The sequence below is a fragment of the Salmo salar genome, chromosome ssa05, assembly GCF_905237065.1.
Source record: "Salmo salar chromosome ssa05, Ssal_v3.1, whole genome shotgun sequence".
Classification (NCBI taxonomy): Eukaryota; Metazoa; Chordata; class Actinopteri; order Salmoniformes; family Salmonidae; genus Salmo; species Salmo salar.
Genome location: NC_059446.1, coordinates 27,998,685 through 28,010,033, shown reverse-complemented (window position 1 = coordinate 28,010,033; position 11,349 = coordinate 27,998,685). Strand labels below are relative to the sequence as shown.

Below are 11,349 nucleotides of genomic sequence, written 5' to 3'. Positions count from 1 at the left end.
GAACCCACAACCCTGGCGTTGCAAACACCATGCTGTACCAACTGAGCCACACGGGACCACACAGTTATTGAGTGTAAGGGGGCAATTTCTTTTCGACACAGGGGCATTGGGTGTTGCTTAACTTTGTTTATGAAATAAATTAAATAAGTATGTAATTGTAGTGTTATTTGTTCACTCAGGTTCGCTTTATCTAATATTAGGTTTGGGTTGAAGATCTGATAACTTTCAGAATCAAAAATATGCATAATTCGAGAAAATTAGAAGGGGGCAAATACCGAATACCCACCTGGGGCCAATGGGGTCATGCCTGCTGGGTAGTTATATTTCCAATTAAGTCTGATTTACATTAAACTCTTTCAACAAGAAAGTTGCACAATCTCTTTTCACTTATCTAGATTATGATGGTGTTTGTGTATTGCTTTTCACTCATGCATGTGATGTTTTCATTGAAATGTGTCTCTTTGTCAATAAGAAACCAACTGAATGATCTTAGTTTCCCATGCCCCTTGTTCATATTATTTTTAAAGGGGGGCTGAACTTCCTGATTTGGCCCTTTTTTAGGCTTGGTCATTAAGAAATGCAGCGGCCATGACTAAAGCCAAACGAGTGTTGTCTTGGGGGGGGGGGGGGGGTCGCACCTGGCAAGTGTTTGTACATTCACTCTGCCATAACAGTACACAGTTACAGTCACTCACTCTTCTAGATAACTTGAAACAGTCTAACCAGGTCTTGTGTCTTGAAGTCGCCTAGACTAGCTGGTGCGAGGCAACTTCTTTCACCAATTAGCTTTAGCCAGCTGGTGAGCGACTGTGGCAAATTTGGTTTGACATTGGATAACCTATCGCTGGGGCTAGTTAGGGACAGTCAATAAATTACACAATGTAAATGGGACAATATTTTCATTAAATGTTTTCAATACTTGTATACACATTTCTCCAATATATAGTTGGTTTGAGGTTAAGTCATTGAAATGTGGAGCTATTGACATTTTAAAATATTGTCCCATGTACATTGTTTAATTTACTGATGTTCCCTAACCAGCCCCATAAGGATATCGAATGTCAAACCAAGTTGACCATGGGCATTACGATGGGGTTGCGTACAGCTGCGCTCCAAATGTATGATTAATTGGGCGCTGTTAGCTGTCGGCATGTGTGCAGGATTGAAATAAACTCAACCCAAGGAAAACTGTTATGATAAAAAAAATTCCTGTCATCTCACAAATCTCAGTTTTGAATGAAACTGACTTTATGACCAACAATATTATTATATTTACACTTTAATCAATTTTGACACTAGAATACATGTTTGAGTGATATCGATGCCACATAGGCCGTTATCAAAACGAGAAGTTGCTTTTTAGGAGCAGTTGCTCTTTAATGGTCATGCCTTTCCAATTTGTTTAATGAATGTGGAGAGAGGTGATCTTAATTGTTTTGTTATAGAGTGGCAATAAAATACACACAATGATCCAATCATCCGTTACCTTAGCCATTCCGCCATTAAACAACAACCGTGAATGAAATAGTTTGTTTATTTTCCAACCTCATTAATTGAGGAACATGAGTAGGGTTCCTAGATGACTGCTGCATAAAACAGCTATTTACACTGATATCTGATAGTGGTGTGTTGACACTTTGTCCATGAAGTGTATACGGTGTCACAACAGACCTACTGATAGAGCCATATACAGTGCATGCCTATGACCATCATCTTATTCTGTTAGACGACTTTGATGTGTAGCCATCTGCCACCAAATGTAATTCCCTCAGTCAAAATTCCCTAATGATACCAATCAGACCATTCCAATATCAATGAAAAACAGAAGCTTTATCTTGTGAGACCAAAGGAAAGTCCTTATATTGCAGGGGGCTATGTCAAAATACAAGTACCTATCTCCAGTAAAACACTGACTGATTTATTTCTACCGTCAGATACAACAACATACATCCTAAAAAGTCATGTTAAATACTTTGGTAGAGAAGAGAACACACCCATATGACATGGACAGACATAGAAATTAATAATATTGAAGAACAACACTCAACTACTGTACAAATGAATGAGAAACTACAGTTAATTTCAGCATACAAAACAGCATATTGGGCATTAAATTCCCTTTCATTGAACAAATAAATATCTAATATCCACGAATCTATTCTTCCACTCACTAATTGGGGTTATATGAAGTTCTAAAGCAAGCAGATTTTTACACCTTTGCTGAGATGCTATGTACGTTGAAATGCATCTTGGTCTAAGTGTGCAACTATCTCCTCACTGAATACAAGTATCTTTGGTAGAAAAATATGACAGTACAGAAGAACCATGAAAATGAAACATTTACACATAACAGTTTGCACCAGTATGACAGTTCAACATTATTACCACTATTTCACTCCAGAGATCTAATCAGTGGGAAAATGGGGAAAAGAAGTGGGGAATCACTGATAAACAGTGATCCTTTATGGGATTATAAAGTAGCAGAGGAATTGGCCTGAAGGCAGCTCACTTATATACAGAAAGGTACTTGAATGAAGAGGAGCCCAATTTCTCAGATACTCCCTGGCCACGTGTTGAATTTTCACAAGACCCCTTAAAGGTATTTCGCACAAAAAAAAAAGCACAAAAAAATCTCAGAAGCAAAGGGAGAGAGAACCTTCAGAGATTAAAGAATGATTAAGATTGGTCCATCATTCCAGTGCAGTCTATCCATCTCCTGTCTCTTCAATGCACTCAAAGTCAACTATAGGTCCTCCACAGCGGCCAGATCCATCCACAAATGAAGTAGTTCCAGTCAGTTTTTAACCTCGTCCAATTAACAAGAGAACGAGGATTGGCTGGGAGACGCGTGCAGTTTCAAGTGTCTCCTGGGATGCCGGTGGCTCCAGTACACAGGTTTGAGATCAGTCCCAGTCATCTTTGCACACACAGGCACACTCCTCGTGGTGTTCCAGGGGCACATCGGTCATGGACTTCTGCAGGCCTCGGCCCCCGCTTCGGTGCTTCAGCAGGAGAACCTACAGAGGGCGGTGAACCAGAGAGCAGATTGAGAGTTGCCCTCCACCAAAAACAACATCAAACACATTTACACATCATATGCTTCAATTAGCTACATGACAGAAATGTCTCCATGATAGGCTACATTTGTTATACATCAATGACACATTTCAACCACCAAATAACAGGATGTAATTTAGCTTGGGTTTATTATGCTTATCTTTCTGAAAAATTATGAACTTCTTGTAAAAGTAGCACATAATATTACCAGGTAGGTACTTTTAAAGACCCTTGTCTAGAAATGCAAACTTTTGATAACTTTCCCAAAATGTCCAGGTTTTCCAGAAATCATGGTTGGAAGATTCCTGGATTTCCAGTGTATTCCCTCCTGATTCCAGGGATATTCAAACCTCTGAACTTCGCAACGCTACGTATGCCACATCTTTACCTCATGGTACTTGTTGACTACCCGGGTGGGCACACACTGGCAGTCGAAGCAGCGGTGCGAGCAGCAGGCACAGTTACCCCCGCAGCGCTTCACCAGGAGGCAGCTAGGCCAGAAGATGGCGTCCGTCCTCTTGAGCTCCTCCCTCAGGGAGACAGAGAAGTTGCGCGGCGTGCAGCTGTACAGTCTCACCTCTTCTCTCAACAAGTTGAGATCCACCCCTGTTCAAGAAATAGTTTAATCTCATCACGTCAGCCTAAAATTATTAAACACATTGTACTACATTCCAAAGAAGGGGCATCAATTGCTAAGCTGACGTTAAATTGCCATTTACAGAATGGTAAAACTGTCTTGAAAAAGTTTACATTTCTTTGCTCAACTGCATCTGTTTTTCCCTCCCTCTCAACATGACAGACTTTTCTTCCACTGTAATTCCTATCACTACAACCCCAGCTGTCAGCCATACCTCTGGATTTCTTGTTGTGGAGGAATGACTTTCCCAGGATGTGCCAAGTGGGCTTGTACAGGTCTTCCATGTCCTGCTGCCATCTCTCGGGCTCCAGATACTTCATGACCTCCTCCACGGTGCTGAGGCCAGCCACGGCCTCAGACAACGCATCTGAGCTCTGCGGAGATGGAGCTGGAGTTACCTCGGGCTTCAATACACTCTAAAGTAAACCGGCACAAGGGAAGATGGGGGGGGGGGGGGGATGTTGTTAGACTTCAGCCTCATGGCCTAACTGAATGAAGCATAATTTAATGGATTATTTTAGAGAGCCCCATACAATAACAGCAATAGGGCTCTGTTTAAAAGTAATGCACAATATAGGGAATAGGGTGCCATTTGGGAACTAGCATGGTTTCTGCTCACTCTGTCTGACATGTCAGCTTGCTGGTAGCTTTATGTGGCGATACTGACCTAATCCTGTGTGATTGACAAGTTGAATGCATCACTGACGCCAGCAAGCGAGCACTGATAATATTGACACTTCAGCACTGAAAGTGTAACTTTATTTGGTGCATTAATTACTAATGATATCAAACTCTCTATATTGTCACAGTGTATGAAAAGCTTTGACAAAGCACATTTGCATTATGTTACTTATATCTAATAACCTACATGACAAACAGTAAATAGAAAGAAATCTTGAGCTGAGTCATAAAATGAGAAACAGGGATTTGATTTGACAGCGTAAAGAGATACTGGATTGGCATTGTCACACTGAATAATGGCAACAATACAGGAATGTCTGTTCTGATTCACTGACAACATAATACATTCTGATATTACAGTCAGTACTCACTTTGGTGCTGCCACTGCATGATACGATTAGAGGAAGGCTACAGAGTTAAGCAACATGATACGATTAGAGGAAGGCTACAGAGTTAAGCAACATGATACGATTAGAGGAAGGCTACAGAGTTAAGCAACATGATACGATTAGAGGAAGGCTACAGAGTTAAGCAACATGATACGATTAGAGGAAGGCTACAGAGTTAAGCAACATGATACGATTAGAGGAAGGCTACAGAGTTAAGCAACATGATACGATTAGAGGAAGGCTACAGAGTTAAGCAACATGATACGATTAGAGGAAGGCTACAGAGTTAAGCAACATGATACGATTAGAGGAAGGCTACAGAGTTAAGCAACATGATACGATTAGAGGAAGGCTACAGAGTTAAGCAACATGATACGATTAGAGGAAGGCTACAGAGTTAAGCAACATGATACGATTAGAGGAAGGCTACAGAGTTAAGCAACATAATACGATTAGAGGAAGGCTACAGAGTTAAGCAACATAATACGATTAGAGGAAGGCTACAGAGTTAAGCAACATGATACGATTAGAGGAAGGCTACAGAGTTAAGCAACATGATACGATTAGAGGAAGGCTACAGAGTTAAGCAACATGATACGATTAGAGGAAGGCTACAGAGTTAAGCAACATGGCTGAGTCAGAGGTCGGAAAATGTTGTTTATGCAAATGCAGTGATGATATAAGACCGTAACTACCAATTGGATACCACGAAATTAGGGAGAAAAAGGGGTAAAATGTAAAAAAATATATACATACAGTGGCAAGAAAAAGTATGTGAACCCTTTGGAATTACCTGGACTTCTGCATAAATTGGTCATAAAATTTGATCTGATCTTCATCTAAGTCACAACAACACAGTCTGCTTAACCTAATAACACACAAACAATGATGTGTTTTCATGTCTTTATTGAACACATCATGTAAACATTCACAGTGCAGGGTGGAAAAAGTATGTGAACCCTTAATAACTAGTTGACCCTCCTTTGATGTATTGGGCCACTACACTCTGTAGCGCCTTACGGTCAGATACCGAGCAGTTGCCATATCAGGCGGTGATGCAACAGGTCAGGATGCTCTCAATGAAGCAGCTGTGTAACTGTTTGAGGATCAGGGGACCCATGCCAAATCATTTCAGTCTCCTGAGCGGGAAAAGGTGTTGTCGTGCCCTCTTCACGACTGTCTTGGTTTGTTTGGACCATAATAGTTTATTGGTGATGTGGACACCAAAGAACTTAAAACTCTCGACCCGCTCCACTTCAGCCCCATCGATATAAATGGGGGCCTGTTCAGACCTTATTTTCCTGTAGTCCAAGGCACTGCTTTCTACAAGAAATAACAGTGGAGATTTTTGCTTGCTATTTGAATCCTCTTACTGTTGCCTGGACTTGGCACTGGGTATGAGTGTGGAATGGAAACCATTAACAGCTTGTGAATGTTGACGGTGCTACAGTCCTCCAATTAACGGCACTCCATAGGCACGGCCTCATAAGTGGCAGTCAAGCACTCCTTCAGAGACAGATGAAATGCAGTGAATAAAGCTTTGGGAAGGAGCTGAGAGGCCCGACTAAAGGCATTGGGGAACAAAGCACTTAAAAGGGCCAGCGTAACTTTTGACAGGCATGAATTCTCAGAAAATGTTAAACTGCTATCGAGAATCTGGTCGTCGGGTAACTTTAGTTTTTCCTCAGAAGTTTGAAGTGTTCAGGTGTTGCAGAAGCTGTCATCTATTATGGGATGGTAGATAGGGCAGCAAAGAAGATTCTTTCCAAATATACAGTACCAGTCAAAAGTTTGGACACACTTACTCATTCAAGGATTTTTCTTTATTTTCTTTACTATTTTCTACATTGTAGAATAATAGTGAAGAAATCAAAACTATGAAATAACACATATGGAATCATGTAGTTACCAAAAAAGTGTTAAATATAATCTAAATATATTTTATTTTTGAGATTCGTCAAAGTAGCCACACTTTGCCTTGATGACAGCTTTGCACACTCTTGGCATTCTCTCAACAAGCTTCACCTGGAAAGCATTTCCAACAGTCTTGAAGGAGTTCCCACATATGCTGAGCACTTGTTGGCTACTTTTCCTTCATTCTACAGTCCAACTCATCCCAAACTATCTCAATTGGGTTGAGGTTGGGTGATTGTGGAGGCCAGGTCATCTGATGCAGCACTCCATCACTCTCCTTATTGGTCAAATAGCCCTTAAACTGCATGGAGGTGTGTCGTGTCCTGTTGAAAAACTAATGATAGTCCCACTAAGCCCAAACCAGATGGGATGGCAAATTGTTGTAGAATGCTGTGGTAGACATGCTGGTTAAGTGTGACTTGAGTTCTAAGTATATCACTGACAGTGTCACCAGCAAAGCACCATCACACCTCCACCTCCATGCTTCACGGTGGAAACTACACATTGCGGAGATCATTCGTTCACCTACTCTGCATCTCATAAAGACACAGCGGTTGGAACCAAAAATCTCTAATTTGGATTCATCAGACTAAAGGACAGATTTCCTCCAGTCTAATGTCCATTGCTTGTGTTTCTTGGCCCAAGCAAGTCTCTTCTTATTATTGGTGTCCTTTAGTAGTGGTTTCTTTTAGCAATTCACCCATTAATGCCTGATTCACACAGTCTCCTCAGATCAATTGATGTTGAGATGTGTCTGTTACTTGAACTCTGTGATGCATTTATTTGGGCTGCAATTTCTAAGGCTGGTAACTCTGGGTCTTCCTTTCCTGTGGCGGTCCTCATGAGAATCAGTTTCATCATAGCGCTTAATGGCTTTTGCGACAGCACTTGGAGAAACGTTCAACGTTCTTGACATTTTCCAGATTGACTGACCTTCATGTCTTAACCTGTTAGGGCTAGGGGGCAGTATTGACACGGCTGGTTAAAAAACATACCCGATTTAATCTGGTTACCACTCCTACCCAGTAACTAGAATATGCATATACTTATTACATATGGATAGAAAACACCCTAAAGTTTCTAAAACTGTTTGAATGGTGTCTGTGAGTATAACAGAACTCAAATGGCAGGTCAAAACCTGAGAGATTCCTTTACAGGAAGTGGCCTGTCTGACCATTTCTTGAACTTCTTTTCCATCTCTATCTTTTACTAAGGATCTCTGCTCTAACGTGACACTTCCTACGTCGTCCATAGGCGCTCAGAGCCCGGGAAAAAACAGAATGTCGTCATCCCAGCCCCAGGCTGAAACACATTATCGCCTTTCTCAAGTGGCCGATCAAGGGACTCTGGGCTTAGGCGCATGACCCGACCACCCCCGCCTTTGTGATTTTTTCCTCTGTTTGGCGAAAAGGAGATCCCCTGTCGCAATATTATCGCTTTTCTACGAGAAACATGGCGTAACAATTGATTTTAAACAGCGGTTGACATGCTTCGAAGTACGGTAATGGAATATTTCGATTTTTTTTGTCACGAATTGCGCAATGCGCGCGACCCTTCTTTACCATTTCGGATAGTGTCTGGAACGCACGAACAAAATGCCGCTATTCGGATATAACGATGGATTATCGTTATCGCATCTCTGCATGTCTGTCAGACATATCAGTGTGGATGACGGATCACCAGCTCAAGCTGAACCTCGGCAAGACGGAGCTGCTCTTCCTCCCGGGGAAGGACTGCCCCTTCCATGATCTCGCCATCACGGTTGACAACTCCCTTGTGTCCTCCTCCCAGAGTGCTAAGAACCTTGGCGTGATCCTGGACAACACCCTGTCGTTCTCCACTAACATCAAGGCGGTGACCCGATCCTGTAGGTTCATGCTCTACAACATTCGCAGAGTACGACCCTGCCTCACACAGGAAGCGGCGCAGGTCCTAATCCAGGCACTTGTCATCTCCCGTCTGGATTACTGCAACTCGCTGTTGGCTGGGCTCCCTGCCTGTGCCATTAAACCCCTACAACTCATCCAGAACGCCGCAGCCCGTCTGGTGTTCAACCTTCCCAAGTTCTCTCACGTTACCCCGCTCCTCCTCTCTCTCCACTGACTTCCAGTTGAAGCTCGCATCCGCTACAAGACCATGGTGATTGCCTACGGAGCTGTGAAGGGAACGGCACCTCCATACCTTCAGGCTCTGATCAGGCCCTACACCCAAACAAGGGCACTGCGTTCATCCACCACTGGCCTGCTGGCCCCCCTACCTCTGAGGAAGCACAGTTCCCGCTCAGCCCAGTCAAAACTGTTCGCTGCTCTGGCACCCCAATGGTGGAACAAGCTCCCTCACGACGCCAGGACAGCGGAGTCAATCACCACCTTCCGGAGACACCTGAAACCCCACCTCTTTAAGGAATACCTAGGATAGGATAAAGTAATCCTTCTAACCCCCCCTCCCCCTTAAAAGATTTAGATGCACTATTGTAAAGTGGTTGTTCCACTGGATATCATAAGGTGAATGCACCATTTTGTAAGTCGCTCTGGATAAGAGCGTCTGCTAAATGACTTAAATGTAATGTAATGTAATGATTATTTTGGACCAAACCAACATTTGTTATTGAAGTAGCAGTCCTGGGAGTGCATTCTGACGAAGACAACAAAAGGTAATCAAACTTTTATAATAGTAAATATGATTATGGTGAGTGCTAAACTTGCCGGATGTCTAAATAGCTAGCCCGTGATGCCTGGGCTATGTACTTAGAATATTGCAAAATGTGCTTTCACCAAAAAGCTATTTTAAAATCGGACATAGCGAGTGCATAGAGGAGTTCTGTATCTATAATTCTTAAAATAATTGTTATGTTTTTTGTGAACGTTTATCGTGAGTAATTTAGTAAATTCACCAGAAGTTTGCGGGGGGTATGCTAGTTCTGAACGTCACATGCTAATGTAAAAAGCTGTTTTTTGATATAAATATGAACTTGATTGAACAAAACATGCATGTATTGTATAACATAATGTCCTAGGGTTGTCATCTGATGAAGATCATCAAAGGTGAGTGCTGCATTTAGCTGTCTTCTGGGTTTTGGTGACATTATATGCTAGCTTGAAAAATGGGTGTCTGATTATTTCTGGCTTGGTACTCTGCTGACATAATCTAATGTTTTGCTTTCGTTGTAAAGCCTTTTTGAAATCGGACAGTGTGGTTAGATTAACGAGAGTCTTGTCTTTAAATAGCTGTAAAATAGTCATATGTTTGAAAATTGAAGTAATAGGATTTTTAAGGTTTTGAAAATCGCGCCACAGGCTTCAAGTGGCTGTTACGTAGGTGGGACGAATTCGTCCCGCCTAGCCCATAGAGGTTAAAGTAATGATGGACTGTTGTTTCTCTTTTCTTATTTGAACTGTTTTTGCCATAATAAGGACTTGGTCTTTTACCAAATAGGGCTATCTTCTGTGTAACACCCCTACCTTGTCACATCACAAGTGATTGGTTCAAATGCATTTAAAAGTTATTTTGTGGAATTTTTTTCCTTCTTTTAACAAGGCACACCTGTTAATTTAAATGCATTCCAGGTGGCTACCTCATGAAGCTGGTTGAGAGAATGCCAAGAGTTTGCAAAGCTCTCATCAAGGCAAAGGGCGGCGACTCAGAAGAATCTCAAACAAATCAAAATATATTTTATATTTAACACTTTTTTGGTTACTACATGATTCCATATGTGTTATTTCATAGTTGTGATGTCTTCACTACTGTTCTACAATGTAGAAATAAAGAAAACAAATAGCACAGATAGAGAAAAACACTTGAATTAGTAGGTGTGTCCAATCTTTTGACTGGTACTGTAAATGTGGTGAAACTTGTCAGTGGTGGAACAATGCCCAGATCGGTCCAAAAGTGAAAGTCTGATTAATTTATTTTTCTGTTTCCTATATTTGGAACTCTAACAGCACCACCAGACAACACAATTGTATTTGTATTAAAAATCAAAACAATCTAAATACATGTGATGGAACGGAGTCAAAGACTACTTTTGTGTTTTCAGACAATTATTTACATGGTTATCAAAATGTGCAAGTCATCAACTCGCCTCCCTTTGACATAGCTAAGCTATGACCTCTCCTTAGCAACCCTGCAAATATTTTGCCTCATAACTGCAGTTAACATGTTCACATTCTAACTCTTTTCTTGTGTTGCCTGATACTTAGTCTTTTATCTTAGCCACAACTTCATCGGGTAAGAATTCATCTCAAGAGATATAAAACCCAGACAGAGAATAGAATCTATTGTATTCTGCAGCCATCACTTAAAGGTGTTTCAAATTGGTTGCAGGCTGTGTCCATCTTTTAGAAGGAAACTAGCTTAACAGGCAGACGAGGGACAGCAACTCCTGCCAGAAACGACAGAGGAATTGACGATGTGAAGAGTGAGAAGTGAGCTGAACTAGACATCTGAGGTATGTGCTGTACATGCACATGTATTATGTCAGGAGGCACTGAAGAATGTCTGACAGGACTTTATGAATCCAGGACAATGTATCCATCAAAAACCTTGAAGCGCAATCTCACTGAGCAAGCTATTGTCACTTTCTTGCAGGATTGCATATTGTGGAGGAATGTGATCAGCTCTAATGCTGGGAAATATTGTACAAATATTGCATAAATAAGTGGAAATATTGTT

At 41.5% G+C, this 11,349-nt stretch overlaps 1 protein-coding gene across 3 annotated transcripts in view; it reads right to left on the bottom strand.

Moving 5' to 3' along the window:
* Positions 1-1,518: 1,518 nt before the first annotated feature.
* LOC106604525 (platelet-derived growth factor C) overlaps positions 1,519-11,349 on the bottom strand; it is a 65,411-nt gene continuing 55,580 nt past the window's right edge. For 2 of the 3 annotated variants that reach the window (XM_014199211.2, XM_014199213.2), the window contains exons 4-6: positions 3,909-4,110; positions 3,446-3,663; positions 1,519-3,017 (exon numbers count right to left, since the gene is read on the bottom strand). In XM_014199211.2, coding sequence (XP_014054686.1) covers positions 2,904-3,017; positions 3,446-3,663; positions 3,909-4,110 — 534 coding nt within the window. In that variant the 3' untranslated portion in view covers positions 1,519-2,903. The remainder of the gene's footprint in view (positions 3,018-3,445; positions 3,664-3,908; positions 4,111-11,349) is intronic. The other variant, XM_014199212.2, reaches the window with a different exon arrangement.